The 24,246-nt window shown below is 38.7% G+C and overlaps 1 protein-coding gene across 1 annotated transcript in view; it reads left to right on the plus strand.

Annotated features, from left to right (window-relative positions):
- ZBTB10 (zinc finger and BTB domain containing 10) overlaps positions 1–6,717 on the plus strand; it is a 28,221-nt gene extending 21,504 nt beyond the window's left edge. The window contains exons 4-5 of the mRNA XM_068672162.1: positions 1,996–2,171; positions 4,591–6,717. Of these exons, the coding sequence (XP_068528263.1) occupies positions 1,996–2,171; positions 4,591–4,896 (482 nt within the window). The 3' untranslated portion in view covers positions 4,897–6,717. The remainder of the gene's footprint in view (positions 1–1,995; positions 2,172–4,590) is intronic.
- The last annotated feature ends 17,529 nt before the right edge of the window (positions 6,718–24,246 follow it).

The following is a 24,246-nucleotide window of genomic DNA, read 5'->3' on the forward strand; positions in this document are numbered from 1 at the left end:
TAATCTTCTCCCACTTCATTTGCCCTTTTGCATAATGTAAATAAGACTACTTCTTTGGAGTGAGAGAGAGAGAGGAATTCAAACATACAGGAAAGTTAAAACAGAACATGACCTATATTGACTCTTGTATTGTGCCTGAATATGAAGGTACCTGAAGTCTTTAGTTGTCTGATAGCTTTTTCATAAGCTAGCTACAGATTAATTAGGCTTTAAAATTGAACACTTACTAAACTTTGCTTCTTTGTTTATAATTTTAAATTAGATCTTAGCATACTTCCTAATATAAAAAAAATATATACAATATCAGCTTTGCATACAATACAGTAAAAACTAAAGCCATCTTCAGTCAACTTTGTGGTGTGTAGCCTACACTTTTGCAGCTTGCGTGTCTTATTTATTCAAGTGAGCAATTACGTGTAATTATTTTCTGTCTGAAAACATTTGGAATGTACCAAAAAAACACCACATCTTAAACTGTTATTGCTAGATCATCAAAATATGTAGTCTTTAGTTTAAAAAAAGAGGACCTTGAGGATGCATAAGACTGGGTAATGGTAATTCCTGCCTCTGTACGACTTTGAGATATTACTGGTATGTGGTTTATGGTTTACTTCAGATATTTTTGGTTTTACAAATGGAAGAAATTGGGTCATCAGAAGGTGAAACTCACTAGTGGGTAAGGGATTCAAACTCAGGTCTTTTGAGGTCTGCCTGTTATTAGTCTGTTAAGTTCCCATACATCTTACAGCCCTGATGTCTGTGTGTCTGTCTGTTGTACCTCTGTTGAAGTATATAAAACTACAATTCAAACCCCTTTTTGAACTTTTTTTTTCCGTGTAACCCCTTACATGACATCATGGTGACATGCAGTTTGCGTGGGTGCTCAGATACACCAAGGCAATTTTTGAATGCTAGCAAAATTTAACTTCCACATTATGATGGAAGTTAATTTTTGAAGTTTTTTAAGTGGGAAGCGTTATTTTAGAGGTGTGCACATAACAGACTAGTTTTTGCTTTCTTCCTGCCAGCTTGCAAGTTAGAAACTCTCGCACATAGTCACGTGGCAATAGAGCTTTTTGGATGCTTCCTTTGTAGATGGTTACAATCATGTTCATAAATTCTTATCTCACCTTTCTCAAAATCTTTACATTCCTGTGTGGCCATTTTCATAACTGTCACAGCATCCTGTGCCCTTCTATGTTATATAGCAATAGGCAACTGTAGTAAACCTTGTTTTTTCAGATAACCTTTTAGCAAGCTGTGTTGTCCCTGGCCAAGTGATGTTAATAGGTCCCTTTTTCAGAAGACAAAACTGGGATATTGCTAATTCCAGAAGTTTTTTATGCTCTATTTATTCTGCCATTAGACTGAATTAGATTTTGGGGAGAGGCTAAGTGAGTTCTAATAGAGTAGAGTAGTATCTAAACCAATATCTTACCCTTGTAGCTATTCCAGAATTATGCTACCTTTTACTATCCTCTTTTTTTTTTTTTTTTTCCAATATTCATTCTTGCTTGGTTATACCTTTTTTTCCTTTGATATAGATTCAGATCTTAGGGCAGGCACTTCCTGCACTTAGTTCTAAATAAATTATTGGGAGAGAAGATCATAACTTTCTAAATGTCACACCTACAGTGTTTCTAATCTTAAAGTGTTTTCTGGTATAGATGATTTCTGGGAAATGGAATTATTGCTAACTTGCAGTTAACTCACTCTGACTCATGAAATAATACTACTTTTTCACAGAATTGATCTGTACTCCTGTTCTTAAAATTCCTTGTTTACAGCTAGGTATTTTTCTAACGAGATCATACGTGCTGGACCCACCGGTAGTTGTGGTTTTCTGCAGGCAGGCATTGTTCTGATTTGGCTGATGAAAAGTCACGTGGGTGCTTTATTGTTTTGGCACCTGCTTATTTTTGTGCACCAGGCAGAACATATTGAAATTATCTTGTGTTTCATCATCTTTTCTCCTGATGGCTTATTTTCTTGTAGGCGATTCCTCTGCTTTAATCATGAACAAGTTGAAGTGTCCACACTGTAATTATGTAGCCAAATACAGAAGAACACTAAAGAGACACTTGCTCATTCACACAGGCGTGAGATCATTCAGTTGTGACATCTGTGGGAAGCTGTTTACTCGAAGAGAGCACGTAAAGAGACATTCCTTGGTAGGTAACATCTGTTTGTGTGTGTGATGCACATGTACAAGTGGGGTCGTGACTACATTGTGACAAATGTAAAACTGTTTTATGTTAATCTAAAATGGATGAACATAAATGTCTGTCATAACTGCCTCCTACATTCGTACTCCATGCAGTAAGTGCATTCAGTAGAATGCAGTACCAATTAAGACAGTCTCTGGAGTTCTGATAGGTAATTTGATGATTACTTTGAAAGGGTCATGAGAATTGCAGGATTTGTAAGTATCCTGTAGATAATGAAAGGAAATTTTGCTGTAGTGTTACAGCAGTAGAGTAGCACGTCTGCATATTCTATAATGTCGCACCACCATTTTCTGTGAGGACACCATGTTAAACAAGAATTGTACATCTTGGGGTAGTTGTGAAATACTTCACAACTAGGCAGTGCTGTAGTGTATTATGTGCTTTAAGGTTTTGGTTAAAATGAGAAGTATGTGAGATACAGACAGTAAATATCCTTCTGAACTGACGTTCTGCAAGTACCATCTACTCAGCAGTTGAGCTTACCCTGTCCTTTGTATGTTGCATAAATGGGGATTGATTTGAGTGCTACTTATCTGAAGGGTCCGAGAGCCTATTATCTGTCTTGGGTACATTGCAGGTAGTTTCTAGTCTGTAAGGGAACAGGTGAGATTTCGTGATAGTATTTACTGTATAAAATCTAAGGTGTGTTTTAGGGAGGTAACAGAAGTAAGATCATATTGGTAGAGAGAAGGTGGTAGCATTTCTTCAAGCTGTGATCTTAAAAATAAAACAATAAACAACAAAAAACTCATTTTGCACATACTCAAAATAGGCTACTACGTGAAATAGGGTAATTTGGGCTTTTTCTCCATTTTGATGGCTTTCCTCAGGCCTTTGAGAACCAGTGGGTCAGCTTATAAAGGTTGTCCGCAAAGTCTGTGTAGCCTCCTGGCTTTTGTCCTGTGGTTCCTGAATGAGTAGAAAATCTAGTTGTGAGCTTCCAGGTTTTCATATGGATGCAGTAAAGAGCTGTTGGTGCAAGTCGTCTTAACTTCCCTTTCTGTCCTGTGCTGTCATAAAATAGACTTTCTGTTAGCCAGTAATATTCTTAAAAGTAAATGATTATGGGAATATATAAGAATGTAATTCTAGATTATGTCTAAGACCACTGTAGTAATTTTCACTTTTCCTGAAACTGTTGTACAGGTAGACAAGGCAAGTAAATTTCTTTTAAAAAATTTAAAAATCTTTCATCCTGCTTGACTTCTCTCAGTTCAAATATACCTTTCTAGTCTGAATCTGCTCCCTCTCATCCTGCTGGTATGAGCCACTGGGTGAAGGCTTAGATGCCTGAAGGGACAGGAGTACCTATGATGTTACTGAGTCTGAAGGACACTGTGTTCTGTAGTATGTGTAGGTGACTGCAGTGATGGATGTAGTGATGGTATGTGGTGTTTTTTTGGCTGGGCAGAGGAAGTAAGGTTGTTATTGCCTTATTGGTGGTGATACCATGTGTCCCAGGAGCTAAGTTTTATCAACTGTACAGATTAAGAGGGACTGAAGTAACTATTTGTTTTTTGACCTTGCTTTTTTTCCTCATCTGGGTGGTACTTTCTCTTTTATCTGAAAGAGCAACTTTTTCAACGTGACCTCAAATGGGTTATTTAAGATATGAGATAAAAGCCTTCAACTTCATTTTTTTCCAAGACAAAAACTATTGTTTATTATTGCCCAGTTGAGCTACTTGTAAGAGTAACGTACTCTTGAATTAATTTTTCCCTGTTCTTAAAATGTATTACAGCAACTACTCGGTTAGAATTGCACTGTTGGCTAAATATTAAAGTTTATGTTCAGTCAAGTTAGTCAACAGTGGTCTTCTAACTCTGCATGCAGGCTCACTCAGCCTCAAGGACAGAAAATTCAAATGGAAGTGAAAAAGTGTTGTCAGCATTGGTTTTGCTTGGCTGGCGTCAGGTTGGGGGTATAAAAGAGGGATCCTGATCTTTCAATTCAAACTGAATTTAAACTCCTGCTTGTTTATAATTTTTCTGGGCTTAAAATTGTAACGGCAGTTTTCTAAATGAGCATATCTGGTAGGATACTGAGTGCAACATAAGTGCTTATACTTGTTCTTGGTGCCATTTGGTGTCTTGGTCTGAACTGTGAGCAGCTGTAAAAATGAACACTCACCTCCTTACAGAGTGGGCAGCTATTCAGCTACCCACTGAGCAGTAAGGAGGTGGTTTAGTTAGGGAAGTAGCTGACGTAGTGAGAATGGATCTCTAGCACTGCTCTTCCTCTGAACAGTGTTGAGGTAATAAAAACAGTTTTTGTTAGTAATTAGTACTAGAATACTACTGTTAATATATACAAGCACAATCTGATGAACGTGTTTTCACCCTGTAATCTTTCTCTTCCATAGGTGCATAAAAAGGATAAAAAGTATAAATGTATGGTGTGTAAGAAGATCTTTATGCTAGCAGCCAGCGTTGGAATAAGACATGGATCTCGACGCTATGGAGTTTGTGTAGACTGTGCAGATAAATCTCAGCCTGGAGGGCAAGAGGGAGCAGACCAGGTGCAGGACACAGATTTCCCTAGGGATGAAGAATACGAGGAAAATGAAGTGGGAGAAGGTGATGAGGAGCTTGGTGATGACGTAGAAGAACAGAATGACCAGTCTCGATGGGATGAATCTGGGGAAGTTTGTATGCCTTTAGATGACTGACAAGAGCATATGGCTTCAGGGTGCCGGAAATGGACGCTCTATGGATTGACTATTTGAATTTCTGGACTGAAGGCTTGCGAAATATGGTACAGGCTGGATGGTAGTTATGTTGCTGTGAAAAATGTAGGGTCAAAGCCTTATAGCAAAAAAGGATTATTAATTTTTTTATGATATTTGCACAGGACTGTACAGCATACAACCATTTGGTTGAATTATACAGAGTCCTCACATCTACAGTCAGTTATCAAAAGAAAAATGTATTTTTTATTATTTATAGGATATAGCTACTTGGGTCCTATTCAGACATAGTAGTAACTGTACTTACGTTACGCATTCATGTATCTGTTAACATGAATGAAGAAAATTGCAACTTGGTATGGAAATACAAAGACAGCTTCCCCAACTCCACTCATACTTTATTAATGAACCAGTGAAGCTAATTTGGGATAGTGGCTTTGTTCCTACAAGCATGTCTTTGCCATACAAACCTTACCTCTCCCGTACTCCGATAGGTGAAAGCCAATTCCTTAAATATGCGTCACAGATAATGCCAACACCTTATTGAAATTTGGTTTTAAAACTTTTGGCTCTAAGCCAGCAGGTGGTACAGGTGATAAGCACTGGAGATGTTAATGATGGCATTAATTTAGAGTCTGTTTCTTCACAGTTGTGAATTTTCAAGAAAGTTGCTATTGACTTATCAGTTCCAAAATAATCTTGCAGAAGAAATGACCAATTATTAATTTAATAGACTGATCAGAGCATGGGTAACTCTTCTGCCCCTTAGTCAAAAGAGATAGTCATGCTAAAAAGTATCTGATGTAATAAAACTTCCTTTTCCCTCTAAGGTTCCCCTCACTCCCCACACTTTTTGACTCCCCTGCTGTATACCTCAGTCCCACAAAATGAAAATACAAGAAATGGAGAAAGTGTCATATTAAACGACTTTTTGGTATATAATTTCTTGTCCGCTTTTTGGCTAGTTTATGTGATATGAATTGGACACTAGGCTATTGTGCCCATCGTCTGTCATTAAAATGAACACAAACTATTTTTTATTCTTTTGTATTTAATGGGATATTGCTAGCGTTTAATATAAATCAATTACATTTAACTTGTTGACTTAATTTGCTGGATTTTTTTTTAAAGAAAACAAAACAAAGTCCAAAGCAAAATAATGCTCTTTGAGTTGTCTTTTTCAGGATGATATGCTCCCTATACTCTTTGTTTCAAATTTTCTATGAGGCATTTAAACTTGAATTTTTGTAGCCACGTGGATTTTTTTTTTTCTTAAGCTTGTAATATTGTACCAATGATTTCAGGCCTCTTTCACAGGGAGGGGAGGGCATTACATCTTTATCTTAAACTCTTTGGTGTTCTCTAGAGTAAGGCAAATGAATTCAGGCAATCATTGGAACAATACATCTGATGTGCTATTATGTCACAATGAGTAAATATGCAGAGCATTTATCATAACACATAGCTAGGCCAGTGTGACAGTACTGTATAAAAACCAATCGAGGGTCACCATATTCTTCAGCTTTGTTTAATTTTAAAATGAGTATATTTTTTTCCTATTTTATATCAGGTAACTAAATTATGCTAGTTGTGTGGATAACTTTGAACTATGCTTTGACGGACAGAATCTTAATGGTGCTCCATCTGATCAAAGTTGGTATGTATTTAAAGAGACAAGCTTTACTGTTGTCCTTTACATCAGTAGAACAGTAACATAATGTTAAGACGTTGTTTTTGCTGATTGAAGCTGAGATAAGTTTGAACTACAGTTATATGGGAATTAAAATACTTTTTTATCCTCAATTTGTTTCATTGTTAGTTTCCACATTATTGTAAACCTGACAAATGATTAGTTTTTTGGGGGTGGGGTGGGTGGGTGGGGTGCCTTTTATTTTATTTTTTACACTGAAGAATACATCTTATTCTCATTGTTCTAGACTGAAATGAGTAATGTGTAATTCTGGTGGGGTCCAAAGTAGAAATTAGTTGGGCAAAGATGATATGAATGAAAAAGTATTTTAAACGTTAAAGTAATGTTCTGCTTTGTGAATATGTAAGTATAGCATAAAGATTTTTCCATCCCATTTATCCCCTTTAAAACCATAGTTTACAATTGGTAGATCTGTCTATATATATAAATATATATATATATATGAAATTCACCTAAATCTGCTTTATTAGAATACTGCTCACTTAATGCTTAGAAACTGGACCTGGCTCTACACTCTTAATGTATCTTCCTTTTGTTTTTGTTTTTGTTTGTTTTCATTTGTTTTTTTTTTATTTTTTTTCCCTTGAGGTATGAACTTTTTCTCTTGGAACTGAATCTTCTTTTACTACTTAAATCATTTATGTATATCTGGTAAATTATGACCAAATTTGTTGTTAGACTGCATACAGTAAATTGAAATATACACTTGGTACACTACAGAATTGTTGTGCTTTTATTCTGGTTACCTTTGCAAAAGCAGGGTTTATTAGAAATCAGTGTTATTTATAAATAATTTTATTCACTGGCCTTAATACACTGTTGCATTGTGACAATCATTGTTTCCTTGGTAGTATTTAACTGCTTGCCTTTGGAAGCTGCATGTAATGGCTCTTGGTAGTAGGGTTGGAGGGAGAGGGATGGCTATTGAAATGTGATGCTAGCTCTTTAGGAAATGGTGTGAAAGAGTTTAATGGAGATCTGCTCTTCTCATGCTGGAGAAAAAAAAAAAAAGTTGCTATCTGCTGTCTTGATTTCCTGATCTGTTTGTTCAGATGCTATTTTAAATACATTACTTTGATTGGGGAGCTCTAAATTAATAGATCAATTTCCTAATAATTACCTTAAAGGGGGTAGCTCAAATTTCCTTACTGGTGTAAAAAGTAGGAAGAAATTAAGAAATTTGTTTGAACTGGAAATCACCTTCATCTTAAGAAGTGCTGGAGCTATGCTGTAGTAAATATGACAATTTTAAAATTAGAAGCAAAAGGGTAGTACCCTGATTCTGTCTCCTGTATCGCATTAAACCATCTAGAAAGATACCTAGTTTTGCTTTTTGTCTTCTGATGAAATACTTCTCAAACCAAACATGAGAGTTGCTTGTTTGGGCCAATGCCATACAAGAGCAGGTTTCTGAACAGAATCCCGCATGTTAAAGACAGACAAATGCAGAACCCTGGTGTTGGGATTCCCCCCTTTCCATGGCTGTTCTGTTGTAAAGAAATGCTGTGGAGAAGGTGGTGGGTCTTCTCCGTTGTGTTCTCGTGACTGTCTTCTAGAAAGAAATGCACAGAGCACTTTCTGGCAGGAAGCTATGATGCAAGACTGAATGAAATCGTGAAGTAAATTCACCGTGATTAGAAATCCCTGTCAAAGTGGGTATAATTGAAGGAAGACAAACAACTTAATGTGTCTTATGCCTATGTGGAATTAGTTACTACAAGCATTTTCCAGTTGCAGTGTCAGACGCAGCTTGCAGGCAAAATGCATTTTTTTTCAATTGCATGTAACATTTATGTATTTAAACTAACAAACAGATCTAGTAAAAAAAAAAAAAAATCTGAAGTGAAAACCATTTTGAAAGCTGAAGATGATGATCGGTTGCCTATACTATGATGCACCCTGAGAAACAGGGGTTAAAATTATTGGTCTTAATAAGTACATAGTTACTTTGCAGATGCATGTACTTCTGCCAACACAGTTTTGAGTTCCTTATTGTCCCCATTCCTTCTGAAAAGAATGAGTGTTATCAGATTTAAAAAAAAAAAAAAAAAAATACTTTGGGGCCAGGACACTAGAATCTGAACAGCTTCTAGTTGTGTGGTTCATCACAGTAATTCTGATTAGCAGAAGATGCTTTCTTTGCCTAGCTTTAAGTTGATAAGGCTTTTAATTTAATCCTTTAATGTGGACAATCTCTGTGGTTTGCTTTCTTGAAGTTTTTTTTTCCCCACTTTTCCTGTTTTTGCAGCTTGGTAACACAAGGTTCCCATCTATTCTATAATATTCATGTAGTGTGCTGACTCTGCAGATGCAGAGTTGTCTTCACAAGACTGTATGTTATTGGGTGGTCCTTTTTGTTTTTTTTTTGTATTTAAATGGCCGTGGAAACTAATGTGAGAAATGAAAAGAAGATAATTGAAGCCTACCTCCCCGTCCCGCTTTGGAAAACTTGCCATGCCAGAAGAAAGTGAAAAAGGAGAGAAATGTTGAATGCGATGTGATAAGAAAAAGGCTCTTGGATTTGAGTTATATGAGTAGTATCATCCAGTTATTTTCAGGAATATTTAAGATGCACAATTTGGTGACAGCCTTCTGATGAAGAAGCTATGCAAGAAACCCAATTCTGATTTTGTCGTCTCCAGGACATGGTTTAGGCTCTGCAGCAGTAGTACCATTGAGTAGTTTTTCTGGAGGTACTTACCATATGCTCTAGTCCTACTATCCTTCCTCATTATAGATGTAATTAATCTGTTATCATTTTTTTACTTGATAAATGCACTCCTTAGAACTGAGATTTGCCTTATTTGCGATTTAATAGCACATTACTGAGTTGCACTGAATAGTATGGTAAAGGTTAAATGCTGACACAATAGGTAAAAAGAAATAAGTTGATTTCCATAAAACTTTCAACAAACCTGTAATAAAATAAGCCTTTCTATAACAAAGAAGAGACGGGCTTGAAATACAGGGGCAGGAGCGTTGGTGAACCAAAGACTTTGAGGTGTTGAAGATCATATATGTAATTCAGTATGCTTTTTTAAATGCTTCATGTTTATATATTATCAGAAAGATAACAACAAAAAAAAAGAGAGAAAATAAAATAAGCTTAAGTACTTGAGAGGTTAAGACTTGAGAATTTCAGTGTTTTGTTTGCCCTCTAAAGAAAATGTTAAGTTCTGTGTCCTGGATAGGTAAGTCTGCTTGCACCTCTTGACTTGGATGCTGGGGTTTTATGAGGGCTCTCTGAGCGTTTCCTATTAGCTTGCTCCGTACAGCTTTCTATCTGATATGCAAATAATATGTCTAAGGAAATTATGGGAATGAATAGCTCTGGTTTGGGGCTTGGTTTGGTTTACTTTTGGGAAAGTAGCTTGCAGGCCATTAAACAAACTTCTGCATTACTTTTAAAGTCTTAATGGTGTTTTTCAGGGATTTGCTTTAAGCTTTTAATATGTTTTCAACTTTTGAATTAAGTGCTATGTAATAAGGTGAAGCTTTCTTGTTAAATTTATGTAAACTGTTGTTTTGCATAAGTACGTTAGGAAAATATACTGGGTGACCCTTGTGTACTAGGTGACCCTGCCTGGCAGGGGGCTTGGACCAGATGATCTCCAGAGGTTCCTTCCAACCCCGGGCATCCTGTGATTGTGTGAAAAGAGCTTCAGGTTCAACACAATAGCATTAACTTTGTAGTTCTAGCTAGAAAGGAGTAAAAGAAAAAAAAAAAAAAACAACTGAAAATTCAGCAAATTCACTCACATTTTATAGGAATTAATATCAGGATAGCAAGCATCAGTAGAAGACGAACTGCAAAGTTTGCAATAAGATCATGGAAAGAGCTGGTGCTAAGTGAAATGGTCTCTAGCAGCTTTTTTAATGGACATAAACTCTAGCTGCATTCATCAAGGACAGGAAAAGATCTGCAGCAGGGTTGGATTAATGTTGCTGTAAAACTCTTCTCTTGTTAAATGCTGACCTTTTGAAAAGGATAGATTTTTACATGAAATTTTTAAGCAGTCAACGTTGTTTTAGCCCTCTGCCTTGGAAACACCTAAAGGACTGGCTGTTAGGTGGTACTAAAACTTGTGCTGAGAAACAGCCCAACTTATTTTCAAAGCAAACTAAGAGGTTTCTTTGAGAATGTGACTGATTATGTCATCATAAAGTCTTTATTTTCCAAGTTTGTACAGCAGAGGCACAGTACTATTCATCCAAAGATTCACTCCAAGGTTTTTATCGATGAAGAATGCCAAAACTGTCAACTTCTAAATCTCATGTTTTTCAAAGAAAGGTTGTAGCATAAATATTGGAGCTGCATTTGCTTCAAAGTACTATTTGTACAGAGAAAACTTATTTCAGACAACTTCGTCTTTATACGCACAGAATGAAATGGAAAATGTGTAATTTTCATGTTCAGACGCAAGAAGCACTTTGTCATTTCAGTGATTTGTTAGAACCAGAAAACCTCGTAAGAGGAGCGAGATGTGATTAACGTTTCTTATCCTTAAAATGCCTGCAGCTTGGAAGGCTTGTTTGTTACCAGGCAGTGAGCGCTGCATCCTCCCAAGATACTGTCTCCTGAGATGCCAGAGCATTTGAACAAGCCTCAAGTTCCTCCTTCTGGGAATAGATCGGAAAATATTATCAGTGAAGAAATGTGTCATGAAAGGAATCCTACCTGGGGATGTTTTTTCTTCTTTCTGATTGCTGAAATTTAGGAAGAATGTTTCTGAAGTACTACTTAAATTGAAAGATTTTTTTACTTTAAGTATCTATTTTGTTATGGAATGCTAATTTGATGAGTGACCTGCGTGTGCTCTTTGAGTGTTGCCATAACTCTGCTCTGTAAGTTATTCTCTGCATCCACCTGAAAAATGAGACTATTGAGGTCGTAGGATCTAATATTAATATGTCTGTGCAGACAGCAGATGTCATCTCCTTGCCCAGAAATGCAGGTAATTGGAAAAGGGGGTGGAAAGTTTATCATTAATTTCTGAGTAACTGTAATTTAGGGAGACACTTGCTTTTAAAACTTAATTAGACTCGTTATGCCAAGATATTTATAAACTGCATGGAATATGTAACATTAACGAAGAAGCTTGCAAAAGTTACCATTGCCATATTTAACTCTTATTTCTTACAAATCTACTGGAGTTTTAACCCCCAGGTCATTTTTACCTTCGTTCCTCTAACATAATTTGCAACTTCGTAGCATCTACTCACATTTTAGAAACAGCATGGTACAAATATATAAAGTTCACAAAGCAGCTGGGAATAACTTTTTTTTTTCCATTGGAAGGTGTTGTTGTTCTGCCCCGGGTTCTTCCTGGAATGCTGTTTTTCCCTTTCTGGAAGACGTGGAAAGGATATGGTACACAGTGTATGCGTGCATGGGGAAAAAATTGTTAGCTTGTAGGAAAGGCATGTGTTCAGACTAGAAACAGACTTTCCCCCTGGAATTGGTTTTGTACATTCCTCTGAAGCATTTTAGTTTTGGACCCTAAATAGTAGTGTAAAGAAACCACTAGTCTGAGCTGATACGCTGGTTTTGGTGCTTGTACGCCACTTCAGTAAATAAAAATAGGATCTCATTGCAGTGCTACGCAGGACTTAAATGCAGTTATCATTGTTTGCACTGCCTTAATAATATTAGCTGCCTAAATGGTATGATCTGATTACAGTATTTGACAGGGCTTCTTAAAAGCCCATTTATTGTCCATTTGTGCTGTAGCCTGCTGGGTAGTCCCGGGGAAGTTATTTCACTCCTGCATACGTCTTTCTGCAGTGCTGTCGGTGTCTCTGGCGTCTCTGTTCATAAAGCTCTCGAGTACTGAGAATAACACTGCTTAACAACCCAAATATTGGAGCACCAGTGCAAATCTGTGGCGTCTAATGAGAATTATCGGTGGCTCCTTCTCTTTGATGTACACTTTGAAAAGAATCTAAAACTAAATGTGGTTTTATGTTACCACATCAAATGGTTTAACTGTAGAGTCTCATCATTGTGATGGATGATGACTCATTTCTTTATCATCGCAGGCTAAAATCTCTACCAACTGTTCTCTAAGAAACACTTCTACGTGTTTATCTTGCACTGAAGGCTTTTATTTCTGTTCACAGGTTGGAATTCTTCCGTTTTGCTCCTAGCCATCTCTTTTTATCTCGTTCTGTTAGCTATCTCTAAAGCGATTGCCCATTTAGATCCTAAAGCGATTGCCCATTTAGATCCACGTACTTCCTTTCTCACTGGAGATGGAGACAAATGCACTGGAAAGGAGTTCTGTAGGATGAACCCGAAGTGGAATTAGGGAGAACTGGGTCTGTAATGCTTGATGTGAGCTGATAACTGCAAAACTTCATTGCTTTAAATAATTGCATCGAGGAAGAATTAAAGAATAGAATTATAATATTCTGTAACATATGTTATCTCCCACTGGGCTAGATGGGTGGTTTTTTTGGTTTTGTTTTGGGTTGTTTTTGTGTGTGTGTGTGAGATGCTGCCTCACTTGTGCTCACATTAATGAATATGATTTGCTTTCCCCATATCTACCAAAAGTAAAAGTTAGAGTAAATATTTATAGTGGTCTTGAACGTTGGCCAAACAACTCTCACTGAAAATCATCTGCAAATCTTTTGAATGCTGAAGATGGCTAACATGCTGCAGTTCTTAATAAATAACTCGGGAGGAAATGATCCCTTTTAATTTTAGGTTTGATGCTGGGTTTCTTGAACAACTATTAAAGCATTTTAGGGGAAATATCTTAAAATATAGTTTGAGGGTTTTACGTAGCCAGCGTTTGGAGCCATATTGCACTAATCGTGAATTTCTGCAAGTTGTTTGTGTTTCTATAACTTGATACCGAGCTCTCGGAGCAACGTGTTTAATGACAGCAAGCAAGCACGTGATTGCCAGACCTGACCCAGAGCCTGCCAGTCAGCTCGCCTGAGAACGGCAGGAAGCAACTGCAAATATCAGAGGAGAGGGAATCCTTCGCTTCCACACAGCAGGGAGGAGAACCCCTGCTTTTAAGAATTCCTTTCAGAGTAAAACTGCGTGGAATTAGATTTATGTACTTTGGAAGGCGGAAGGACTGAGTCAGCCCTGCTGGAATTTGAACTTTTGTGCTAGGGCGCTTAGATATTTCAAGTCTGAGCTTACCCCACTTCTCTTCGAACGGGACACGAGAGCTTTGTTGCTGCGCTGTAGCTCTGCCTGCAACCTGGTGTTGCAATGAGGGGCAGATTTTGTTTTTAAACTGCCCGACTTAAATTCCAGATCGGAAACTTTAAAAGCAAATGAACAAAAAGACAACCAAACAAAAACCTGCTTCCACTCTGCTTTTGAGAGTCCACTCAAATGGAAGACACCCTGGGTGAAGCCTATGTTTAATGCAATTGGTATTAAAAAGATAAAATACTCGGTACCTTTTCACATGCAACAGGGGCTTTCATCCCGCAGTTGTTTCTTCAGATAAGCAAGCTTAACCTCAAGTTGCTGTCCTTTGTTCCTGTCCAGAGGCTAGCTCAGAAACTCTCTTTGAAATGCAGCTGCTTTCCACCTCTCAGCTGCCTTTTCTGTCCCAAATCAATCATCAGTCTCCTTGTACTGCATTTGGCTTATTTGATAAGTACGCAGTTCGAAATTTGGTGAATTTTATGCTGTAAATAATTTCTTAGGGGGAAAAATAACAAAAAAGCCACGCTGGTTCTCAGGTGCTAAAAGGTTGTTGCTGGACATTTGACCTCTCAGTGTTCAGGATGGCCCCAGAAATAGCTTATTAATGCGTTTAATATTAATGTAATATCAGCCCTGCCTGAAAGCAATCTCCGGTGGTTCTGTGCCAAAACGCGTGCCTTTAGGCACAACTGCAATTATGAATAAAACATGACGCAGTGTACTTGTCTGACAGAAGTGCAGCAGATCTTTTGGGCAGGTGAAGTGGAGGAAATCGAGGTACTGAGATGGGAAGCACTGTCAAATGGCCTTGTGGCATGAAGGGCTCTTCCAACAGCCTGGTGGAGCCTGCTCTTTGCCAGGAGGCAGCAACGTGCCCCTGCTGTAGAGCTTTGTTTTTCCTGCAGTATTCCCTCTGAGGAGCAAACCCACATTCACATCAGGTCTCTTGCTTCCTCTCAGGGAGAGTTGTTCCTTGGAGCTTCGTGTTCCTTAATTCGCTCCCTTCCTGAAATAAAGTTGGGAAGAGCATGACAGCGTTGAGACTTCAGTCACTCAGTAAGCTCTACATCATGAGAGGTGCTGTATGCTCAGCTCCCTACGCTTGATACCAAGCTTTCTCTTTAATAGAGATCACGTTATGTAGGTGATACAGATGACAGATTACAACTTTACAGATTTCATGTCAAGCCTGTACTACCGCTGCTTCTCATCGCTATTAGAGGAGTTGGTGACTGATATGATAGATTTATTGGCACCCCATATCTTCTGCTGTTATCAGCTAAAGAGCAAGGGTCAGGGATTAAATTTCTGATTTAAATCCTTTTTATGATGTTTGCCTGCTAAGCTCCCCGTGCTAATAAGATACTTTACTCTTAAGCTTTATCAGTTTGCTACTACTGTTGTTAAATCTAAGTGAAGTACAAATCAACCTTGTTGGGTCATCATGGTTTAAAAGAAATAATGAGAGAATCAGCTGTGAAAAGGACAAGTCTGCTTTTACTCCCAGCTCTAGCTTGTTTATAACTTACTGTACTCAGACATTATTTTCAGAATAACAACAATTTTCTGAAAATCTACCCATGCCCATTTTCTCACATAGCTGTGACTCAGCAAACCATAAAACAATCCTAACCTTTTTTTTTTTTTTTTTTTTAGTCCTTTTTTTTTTCCTCAGCTTAGTCTGAATGAACGTGCTTTAAAAGAGAACTCCGAGCTTCCTCCTGGCTGGCAGTGCTTGAGGTTGTAAAAGATGAGCAAAGAGATGTTGCACAGGCTGTGAACGAGCAGGGTATTTCTCCTCCCTGCAGTCTCCTGCATTCTCACCTATTTTCTTTGTTTTGCTTCAATATCCTGATGTTGCTTTTTTTTTTTTTTAAGATTTTTTTTTTTTTATTCCAGGAGTGGAAACAGACAATGGAGGGGAATGGAGAGGTTGGGGGGAGGAGGGGGGGAAGCAAGTGGCAATGGTTATCTCAGGGTTAGCTCTCTGAAATTGTGGATGTGATTAATGTGACTTCTTTCTAACATCACAGAGGAGGAAAACTGACAGCCACTGCCTTAGAGCTTTCCAGATTCATTCCTATGCATAGGGTGTTGTGATGCTTCTGCTCTCTTAGGGACTCCCAATATTCCTCTGAAAATCTTGAGGCACAAACCTGTCTGCTGATGAATGTTCAGTTTGAGCATCTTGCTGAAGAAGGCTGACAAGTAGGAAACAGCTATCACCATGCTGGAAATACTTTTTTAGCCATTGTCTGTTACTGTGTGTTAAATACTTCTTGAAATTGTGCTGACTGAACATTGGACCAAATTCCTTGCACTCTGCTATCCTAATTTTGGTGCAAACCACAGCTTTTTTTTTCCTTCTGTTGGCTGTGCAAGAAACGCCCAGGTGAGATTTGCACACACGTGAGCTGTCAGACGTGACTCGAGTGCCTACTTTGTCACAGACCAGTTTAGGGCAGGTGGGCAGAAATATTGGCATGGTAAATCTTATTCAGCTTTAGCTCTGTGCCGAAACTCAGCAGCTTTTCAGGCCCCTGGATTTGAACCTGCACAGAATCCATTTTATTTATTTTCTCTTGAAGAAAGTCAAAGTTGTCATTGGCTTTTATATTCTTTCCCCTGGGAACAGTACCATTGCTCCAGTGAGGACGCTTTCCTTACTGTTCTGGGAGGTGCAAGGTGGTGCCCTAGAACAAATAAACGATGGTAGGTATTCTGATTAAATTGTCACCTGGCATAAAAAGTATGTTTATATACGGTAAAGCTTGTTCAGAAACATTCTCCTGTCCATCTTTCCATCACATTGTGTTCATAGTAACATTGAATGCAATCTTACTTCGGTCTGATCAAATCTTCGTCAAGTTTGTAAAAGTTAAACATTAATGAGAGCCTGACAAAATTTATGAAGCCTATTCAGAGTGGAAAACAAATATGAAAAACCAAGCTATACTTGGTTTTTCTTGCACACAATGTCTTACAATATAACTGTACGTGCTCGTGGCTAGGGTTAGCTTGGAAACCAGTCATAATGACTCCTGTATTCATAAATCAAAGCATGATCATGCAAAGCGTGCAACCAAGTTTTATAAACATATTCTAAATGTGTGGCAACAACCCTGCCACCTTCCGGGGCTGATGCTGATTGTGCTGTGACAATGTAAAGCAGGGAGTGATCGCACCCCTCTCACCGAGGGCAGAAGGCCTCCAGCTGCAGGAAGCGAGTCGGTGCCTTTGGTGACTTTACCATGCTTTAGTCAGGGTGGTAGAATGAGGGGGGAAGAGACAATTTTGGGGGGCATAACATTCAAAACAGATCAAGTTCGGAGTTTATTCCTACCTGCACTGCATTGGCTGGTGTAATTTAAAGAAAAACCAAGAGCAGTAGGACAAGACTTTAATAGCTATGTGTGACATGACACAAAACACTTCGGTTGGTGTATTTGTGAGGTGTCTTCCCCCCAGCTGATGTGCACTATCTGTCAGGTTTGACGGTAAGTGTAGGCAGAAAGTAACTGTGGGAGTGCCCCTCACAGCCCTTCACCAGCCTCTGCCCTCCCAAAGACACGGGGCTGAGGCTGAGCTCTGCTTGAATGGGGCAAGCAGTACTTCTGTTTCTTGGCAATGGCCCCTGCTATGAATGCAGGAGATGAATTTCAGTCCCAGCTTCAGCTTGTGCCGTTAACTTTTTTTTTAACATACAGAATTTAATTTGTGATTCCCTTGTAAGCCTGTGAAAGGCAGCTTATCCCCTTAAAGTAGCGAAGGCCAGGCACAGGGCCTACAAAGAGATGTTCTGAAAAAGCAACCCTGATCTTGAGCTCTTTCACTTAGTAGTGGCTTTCTAACACTTAAGCCCAAGTGCTTTTTAATAGACCTGTAAGATTTTGCAACTGTTCACTCCAAATTAGTGTAATTAGATATGGCTTGGCCTCTGACCAGGTAGCCCTTCATTACGTGCCGTTGTTGGTTTGTTTGGCCATGTATGCTCTTACGCAGACCTACTGCTCTTAGCAATTACACTTCACAGTTGGAAATTTCAAAACAAACTGTCCAAAACAAATATTTAATACGGGTTCATTCATTTTAACCTCTTAAAAGGCTACTTCTTTCATTTGAAGAAGCATAATCAAATGCTTCCTGAATTTTGAGTTCAGTTTATAGACCCCAATTCATTTAGGCCCTAACTATTTCAGAATGTTTATCTTGAGCTCTTTCACAAATCTAGGTCTTAATTTATGTAAATATTTGGGGTCTGATGCATCCCTACTCATCACTCTAAATATGCTAAAATACTGGCTAATTCAAAAGAAATTGACTGTATAAACTTAAATGCCGAACTCCTAATTAAACACTTATTACTTCAAGTCATCTGGAACTTTGGGTGTTTCTTGACAGTCTAAAGAGTTTGCAATGGCCATAATACAAAACAAATGCACAACAACAACAAATCTAGTGGAGAAAAAAAAGTGGCTAAAGAAATCAGTCAAAGGAGGCAGTTGTGGTGGTTTTACGTTGTTGGGCAGCTGAGCTCCATCACCACTGCTCTCACTCCCCCTCCTCAAGAGAAGAGGGGAAGAAGAAAACATGCTGGAGAGACAAAAAAATGGCTCATGGGTTGAGATAAGGATAATTTGATTAAAGGGAGAAGGAAAAAAAGAAAAGGCTACGTGGAAGCACAGAGAGAAAAAAAAAATCTCTACTTCCCATCAACAAGCAGTGTTCGGCCACATCCTGGGAAGCAGGGCCTCGATGCGCGTAACGTTTGTTTGGAAGGACAGGTGTCTTCATAACAAGAGCACCCCCTGTCCTTCCCCTTTTCCAACATTTATTGCTGAGTGTGACACCATATGGCATGAATATCCCTCTGGTTGGTTTAGGTCAGCTGCCCCGGCAATGTCCCATCCCCACCTCCTGCCCACCCCCAGCCCACTGGCTCTGGGGGGCTCAGAGGGAGCCCTGATGCGGTGCCAGCACTGCTCAGCAGCAGACCCAACCCTGCAGTGATACCAGTGCTCTTCTATCTACATGTGCAGAGCACAGCACTGTGTGGGCTGCTGCAGGGAAAGGTGACTCCATCCCAGACAGACCTAGCACAGCAGTGAAAGCCATTGCTCTCCATGTGCTTTCTAATGAGGTTGGCTGGTAAACCTCAAACTGAGCATCCTATTTCCAACTCATAAAACGCTATGAAAATCAAAGTTAGGAATTATGTTCTGGTACAGAGCTTATATCACTTAGCTTCTTTTTCCAAAAGATGTCAGTGATTTTGTGTAGTCCTTGCAGGGCCTCTGGTATTTGTTTTCTTTGTGAAATGTCTTGGATGGAAATATCAGCCACCACCACCCTTGTAACTTCTTCCATTAACAACAACTTTCCTACCATTTGCAATTGTGTAAAATAGTCAATCATCCAGATAGCTGCTGCATAGATTTTAATCTGCTTTCTTTAGGTTGGCACGAAGTATTCTCTTTTTTAATTTATATATTGAGTAACATTTTGGAAAATCAGAGAGAGAGGAGTAAAAAACACAATGGTGTTAGTAGTTAAATTAGAATGTGTCAAAGAATGTTAGCCTTCTTTTTAAGTCACTCTTAAGAGTGAGTTTTCACTGAACAACTAGTTCTTTCTTAGAGAGGAAATATCTCCCAGTAGGCCCACCATTCCCTTTCAAGTGTTGCCTCAGATTTTTTTATTCTTGTCCAGAGGTGGTGTAAGCACATTTGATTTGATTTGCATGGAATCTTGACCAAAGTCAAGTAGCAGCAAGACCCAATACTTTGTCCTTCACTTTTTTTTTCTTCTTTTTTTTTTTTTTTCCTAAATAAAAAACCTTGGCAAGATTACATTTACCTTTAATCTACATTTTTACCAAGTGCCAGTATTGATTTTAACACAAACTATGTTGTTGAATCACTCTGTTGTGGTCCTCATGTTCGGTATTGTCTCTGATTCTCTGGTCCACAAGATGCTATTTGATTTCAGGGTTTTATGGTGCACACTGTATTGCTCTAGCACTCCTATCTATGCAACTGCCTTTGGTCACCATTGGGGAGCACGACACTAAGGAATACAGCTTCAATCTGAGCCAGTAGGGCATGCCTTAGTCTTACAATACCCAGAGAATTTTGAGTGCCTTCTGATATTTTGTCTTGTGATAGTCTATTTTCAAACAGTTTCACCTCTCTGTACTTAATGATCTTAATATTCACAGCTTAACAACAAAACTTATCCTTAAAAAATGCCTTTAAAATGCCTTTGTGACAGCCATAGGTAGGTGCTATCTGCAGGATTATATTTAAATACTTGACAGTTTGATTTTCTGTACCTAAAACCTTAGCATTGCTGTTACCCTTTCCAAGTTTCAGCTGGATGTTATTTATTTCTGCCTGCTGCTGCTAAAAAAATTTAAAAAAAAAAAAAAAAAAAGAGGAATAAAAATGCTGTGTTTTTCTCTGACTTGTGCAGTCAGAAGAGGCATCAAAACTTGCTTCTGGGAGGACACCAAGCTTCTTAACAGCTTAAGTGAATTGAACAAAGCAAAAGTATGCAGGCAGACAACATGTTTAATTAAAAGAAGAGAAACCTAATTGCATGCTGTCGTATGCTTTTCACTAAAACAGTGAAGTAAACTTCAGAACTGGGGAATGCAGCTCCTAGTCTTAATTTATGACGACGTATATGAAACATTCATAAATAATCTCTAGCCTTAACACAGGCATGCTTTCCCACCTAAACAAAGGCATGTGCAGGATTTATGGTAGCATCAGAGACTCACCTCACCTTGGTTGTCTACGTTCATCTCTTCTGCTCATACACCTACTGTAGAACAAGATGAGCTTAGTCCAGGAAGCACTTGGACTTTGTTTAATGACTACAAAAGAAAACCTTCAAGTGGAGTTACTGCTCAGTTCAGCTGTCCAGACATTTTAGATGTATTTTAGATGTTTTAGGGTATCTGACTTGACCTTTAGCTGGTGGTCAAGAAGCATGTGTGACTCAAAGATCCTGCATCATATTTGCCAGTCCTACACGGATGTTTTGGAGACCCTAAGCACCACATTGATATCATAGGCTGTAGTTTGGTTTGACATCAAGGAACAAAATGCAGGTGTCTACATGTGAGGTATCTGTCCATTAGACTCAGTACAGAGCTAGTCACTACCCCCACTGCATTGGAAGCTCAGGCTGAGATGTAGGCTAGAAGCCATCTAGCTGACACATTATTGAGTCTCTGTTAGGGTAAACAGAATCACTCTATAGGCTTACTGACCCCATTTAGATGGGTAAATGCATGTATTTAGGTGTCCTGATCTGGAGCAAATGCCTACCTTTTATTCGAACAGGCAACACTTCCATTTGACATGTCTATTCCTTTCTGAAAATTCATGAGGCGGAACAGCAGAGAGGCTGAAAGCTAAAAGAGAAACCTGGTCAAAACCTAGAGCAACACTGGGTGTGTGAACACGAAAATGGCCTGGAAACAGTGTTTTGTCAGCTAAACGTTGGCATGTACTGCAATGCTTCCTCTGGTTCTCTGTTGAGGGAAATGGGATTTGTCAAGTGCACAGGGCTGCACGGAGAAGACAGTTGATGGTCATCTTCAGCAATCCAAAGGACTCCAGGTTTTTGTTCATTAATTGGATCAGAGGGTAAGACTCTCTGTCCTTTATTCTTCGTTTCACAAAGCAAAGTGGTATGGCAACTTTCAGGTATCAAGTGTATGAGTCAGCCATGGCAAACAGAGCCACAGAAAGCCGGGCGATCTTAAATCTGCCAAGGAAATCCTCAGATTGGAATCCAATTCTTTAGATAAGAATTTCTTTAGAAGTGGCTGCTTCTTATAATTATATTCTTAACATCATAATGTGCAGAAAATATCAGAATATCTATCAAGTGTGAGAAGCTGTACTCACCTTTGATAGATTCACAGAGTATAATAATTAAAGGGAGTCATGAGTTAAGCAAAAGCTCAGCAAAACAAACTGATGCTGACATACACAGATAATGTCAACTGATAGCCGTCTGGCATTATGAATTGTCTTATAATCATGTAATTAAAGCAAGTCCGTACAAACCTTAACTTTCAGGAAACTATAAAAATACATGTAGCTATAAAATTATATTTAGCCATTAATTTCTTGTCAAGTCTGTCATACCTGCTCATAAAACACTTAATGAAGAAGCTTATACATGTACAGTCTCATACATTTCTTCTAGAAACTGCAGTCTGTAACAGTGCACTCATAAAAACAAATTACAACTGTAAAAATACATACAATTTTTTGCTCTTCATTCCTTTTCAAATTGAAATTGTTATTACGCTTTCAGTCTTTCAAAGGCAGGAAGGCACTTAAGGCCTATTAAGCTAATCCCACTGATTTTGCCAAGACTGTGCAAAAATGTCAGGTTTTGTGTGCAGGAGATCTAGACTGGAAACTAAAACTGTTGGTTACGGGGATTCAGATTTCTTTCTAATTTAATTTCTGTTCCACTATCAGAAAAACAAATCTCAGGGCTTCACAGGGAAAATATATATTAGCAGGTATCAAGTCCCACCACGTTTTTTGGTTTGGATCTTGCACAAGTAGATATGGTGCACAGCACACAGATACCTCACAGCAGACGTGGAGGAGCCGATGGTGAATGAAGGCACGCCAACATCACAGTAAGAAAGATGTCCAGAAGACAAGTCTACAGAACAGACTTAAAGCTAGGGTCTTTAGTTTGACTCTCAATTGCACTTGAAATCCACTAAATTTTGTACCTGTAGCCTGAGGATAGATTTTAGGTCTATATAACTGGATTTCCAATTCTCTGTCCAGAGGATCCAGAGTCATAAATCTGTAAAATGAATAAATGTGCAAACTAATTCTCCAAAAGCATTTTGCATTGTTTCAGGGACTAACGATGGAGGGTTCTTTGCCTGCTTTCAATAGGTTGGTATTTTTGCCAAACTGGGCTTTACAAGGCATAGTTTACCAGCAGTCCCAGCTAACTGGGAAGGCCTCAGGTGGCTGGAGGTTAGTGAATGTGAAAGCCTTCAATAAGGGAGGCTTCAGGGAGTTACAGGCCTGTCATAATCTTGGTACGAGGGAAGGCTTTGGAGCAGATCATTTTGAAATGCAGGTCTGCCTGACTAATGTTATCTCCTACAACAGGCTGACCTGCTTACTAGATGTAGGAAAGGATGTGGATGTTGTTTACCTGTTTTTTAGTGAAGTGTTTGACACTACTGCTATTTCCTACAGCATTCTGCTAGAGAAACTGGCTGCTCATGGTTCATGGTTCACTGGATGAAGGCCGCACCTCAAGAACTGTGCTCAGTTTTGGGCCCCTCACTACAAGAAGGACATCGAGGTGCTGAAGGATGTGCAGAGAAGGGCAACAAAGCTGATGAAGGCACTAGAAAACAAGACTTATGGGGAGAAACTGGGGGCATTAGGGTTGCTTAGCCTGGAGAAGAGGAGGCTGAACAGGATGTGGCAGGATGTGGGAAAAGTCTTAACCAGGGGAGGTTTAGATTGGATGTTTGGAAGAATTTCTTCATGAAGAGGGTGGTCAGGCATTGGAACAGGCTGCCCAGGGAAGTGCTGGAGTCCCCATCCCTGGAGGTATTTATGAGACGTGTGGATGTGGCACTGAGGGACACGGTTTAGTGGTGGGACTCAGTAGATCAGGTTGGTGGTTGGACCTCATGATCCTGAAGGTCTTTTCCAGTCTGGATTATTCTGTGATATACAACAGATGGGCTATTACAAGCATCTTTTTTTTATTGAGTATTTCCCTTTAAGGTTGAATAAACCAAACAGATGAATTTATGTAAAATTAAAATGAATAAAAAAACCAGACATTTAACAGATGCAGAAATGGCTAAATTGTCTGTTATGAAATGTTTCTCAGAGTTGTTTTTTGTTTTATTTTATTTTAATTTTGTTTTGTTTTGTTTTGTTTTATTCTATTTTTTTCCTCCTGGGGAAGCACTGTTTCTTAATAGTTCTTATTGCAGCAGTAAGTCCCTCTCACAAAAAAAGTATGTTTCCCCAACTTCAAACTCCAAGGATGTTATGCAACATCTATTTTTTTTAGTATTTATTTATTAGAAGTGCTTAGTTATCCAATACATCTACAGTCATAATGCATTTTTGTCCCTCCATCTGGAAAAGATGTAGGATATCTGAGGATGTGTTCATTACTAACCTAATATGAATTTAACCAGTATGAAGCTGCTAGCATTATAAAAAAAAAGAAAAAGAAAAAAAAAAAAAAAAGAAGTGAAACAGTAGAATAAAACAAAAATAATAAGATACATTGGAAAATCGAATGTTGCCAGTATCAATTGCTCTGCCTCCTGCTTTCTGCAAGCAAGATCCCTTCGCTGGGAAAATCCTTCCGACAATTAAATGAACCTTAAGGTGTGTTGGGGGCTGGCACAATTTTA

Source organism: Anas acuta, chromosome 2 (assembly GCF_963932015.1).
Source record: "Anas acuta chromosome 2, bAnaAcu1.1, whole genome shotgun sequence".
Lineage (NCBI taxonomy): Eukaryota > Metazoa > Chordata > Aves > Anseriformes > Anatidae > Anas > Anas acuta.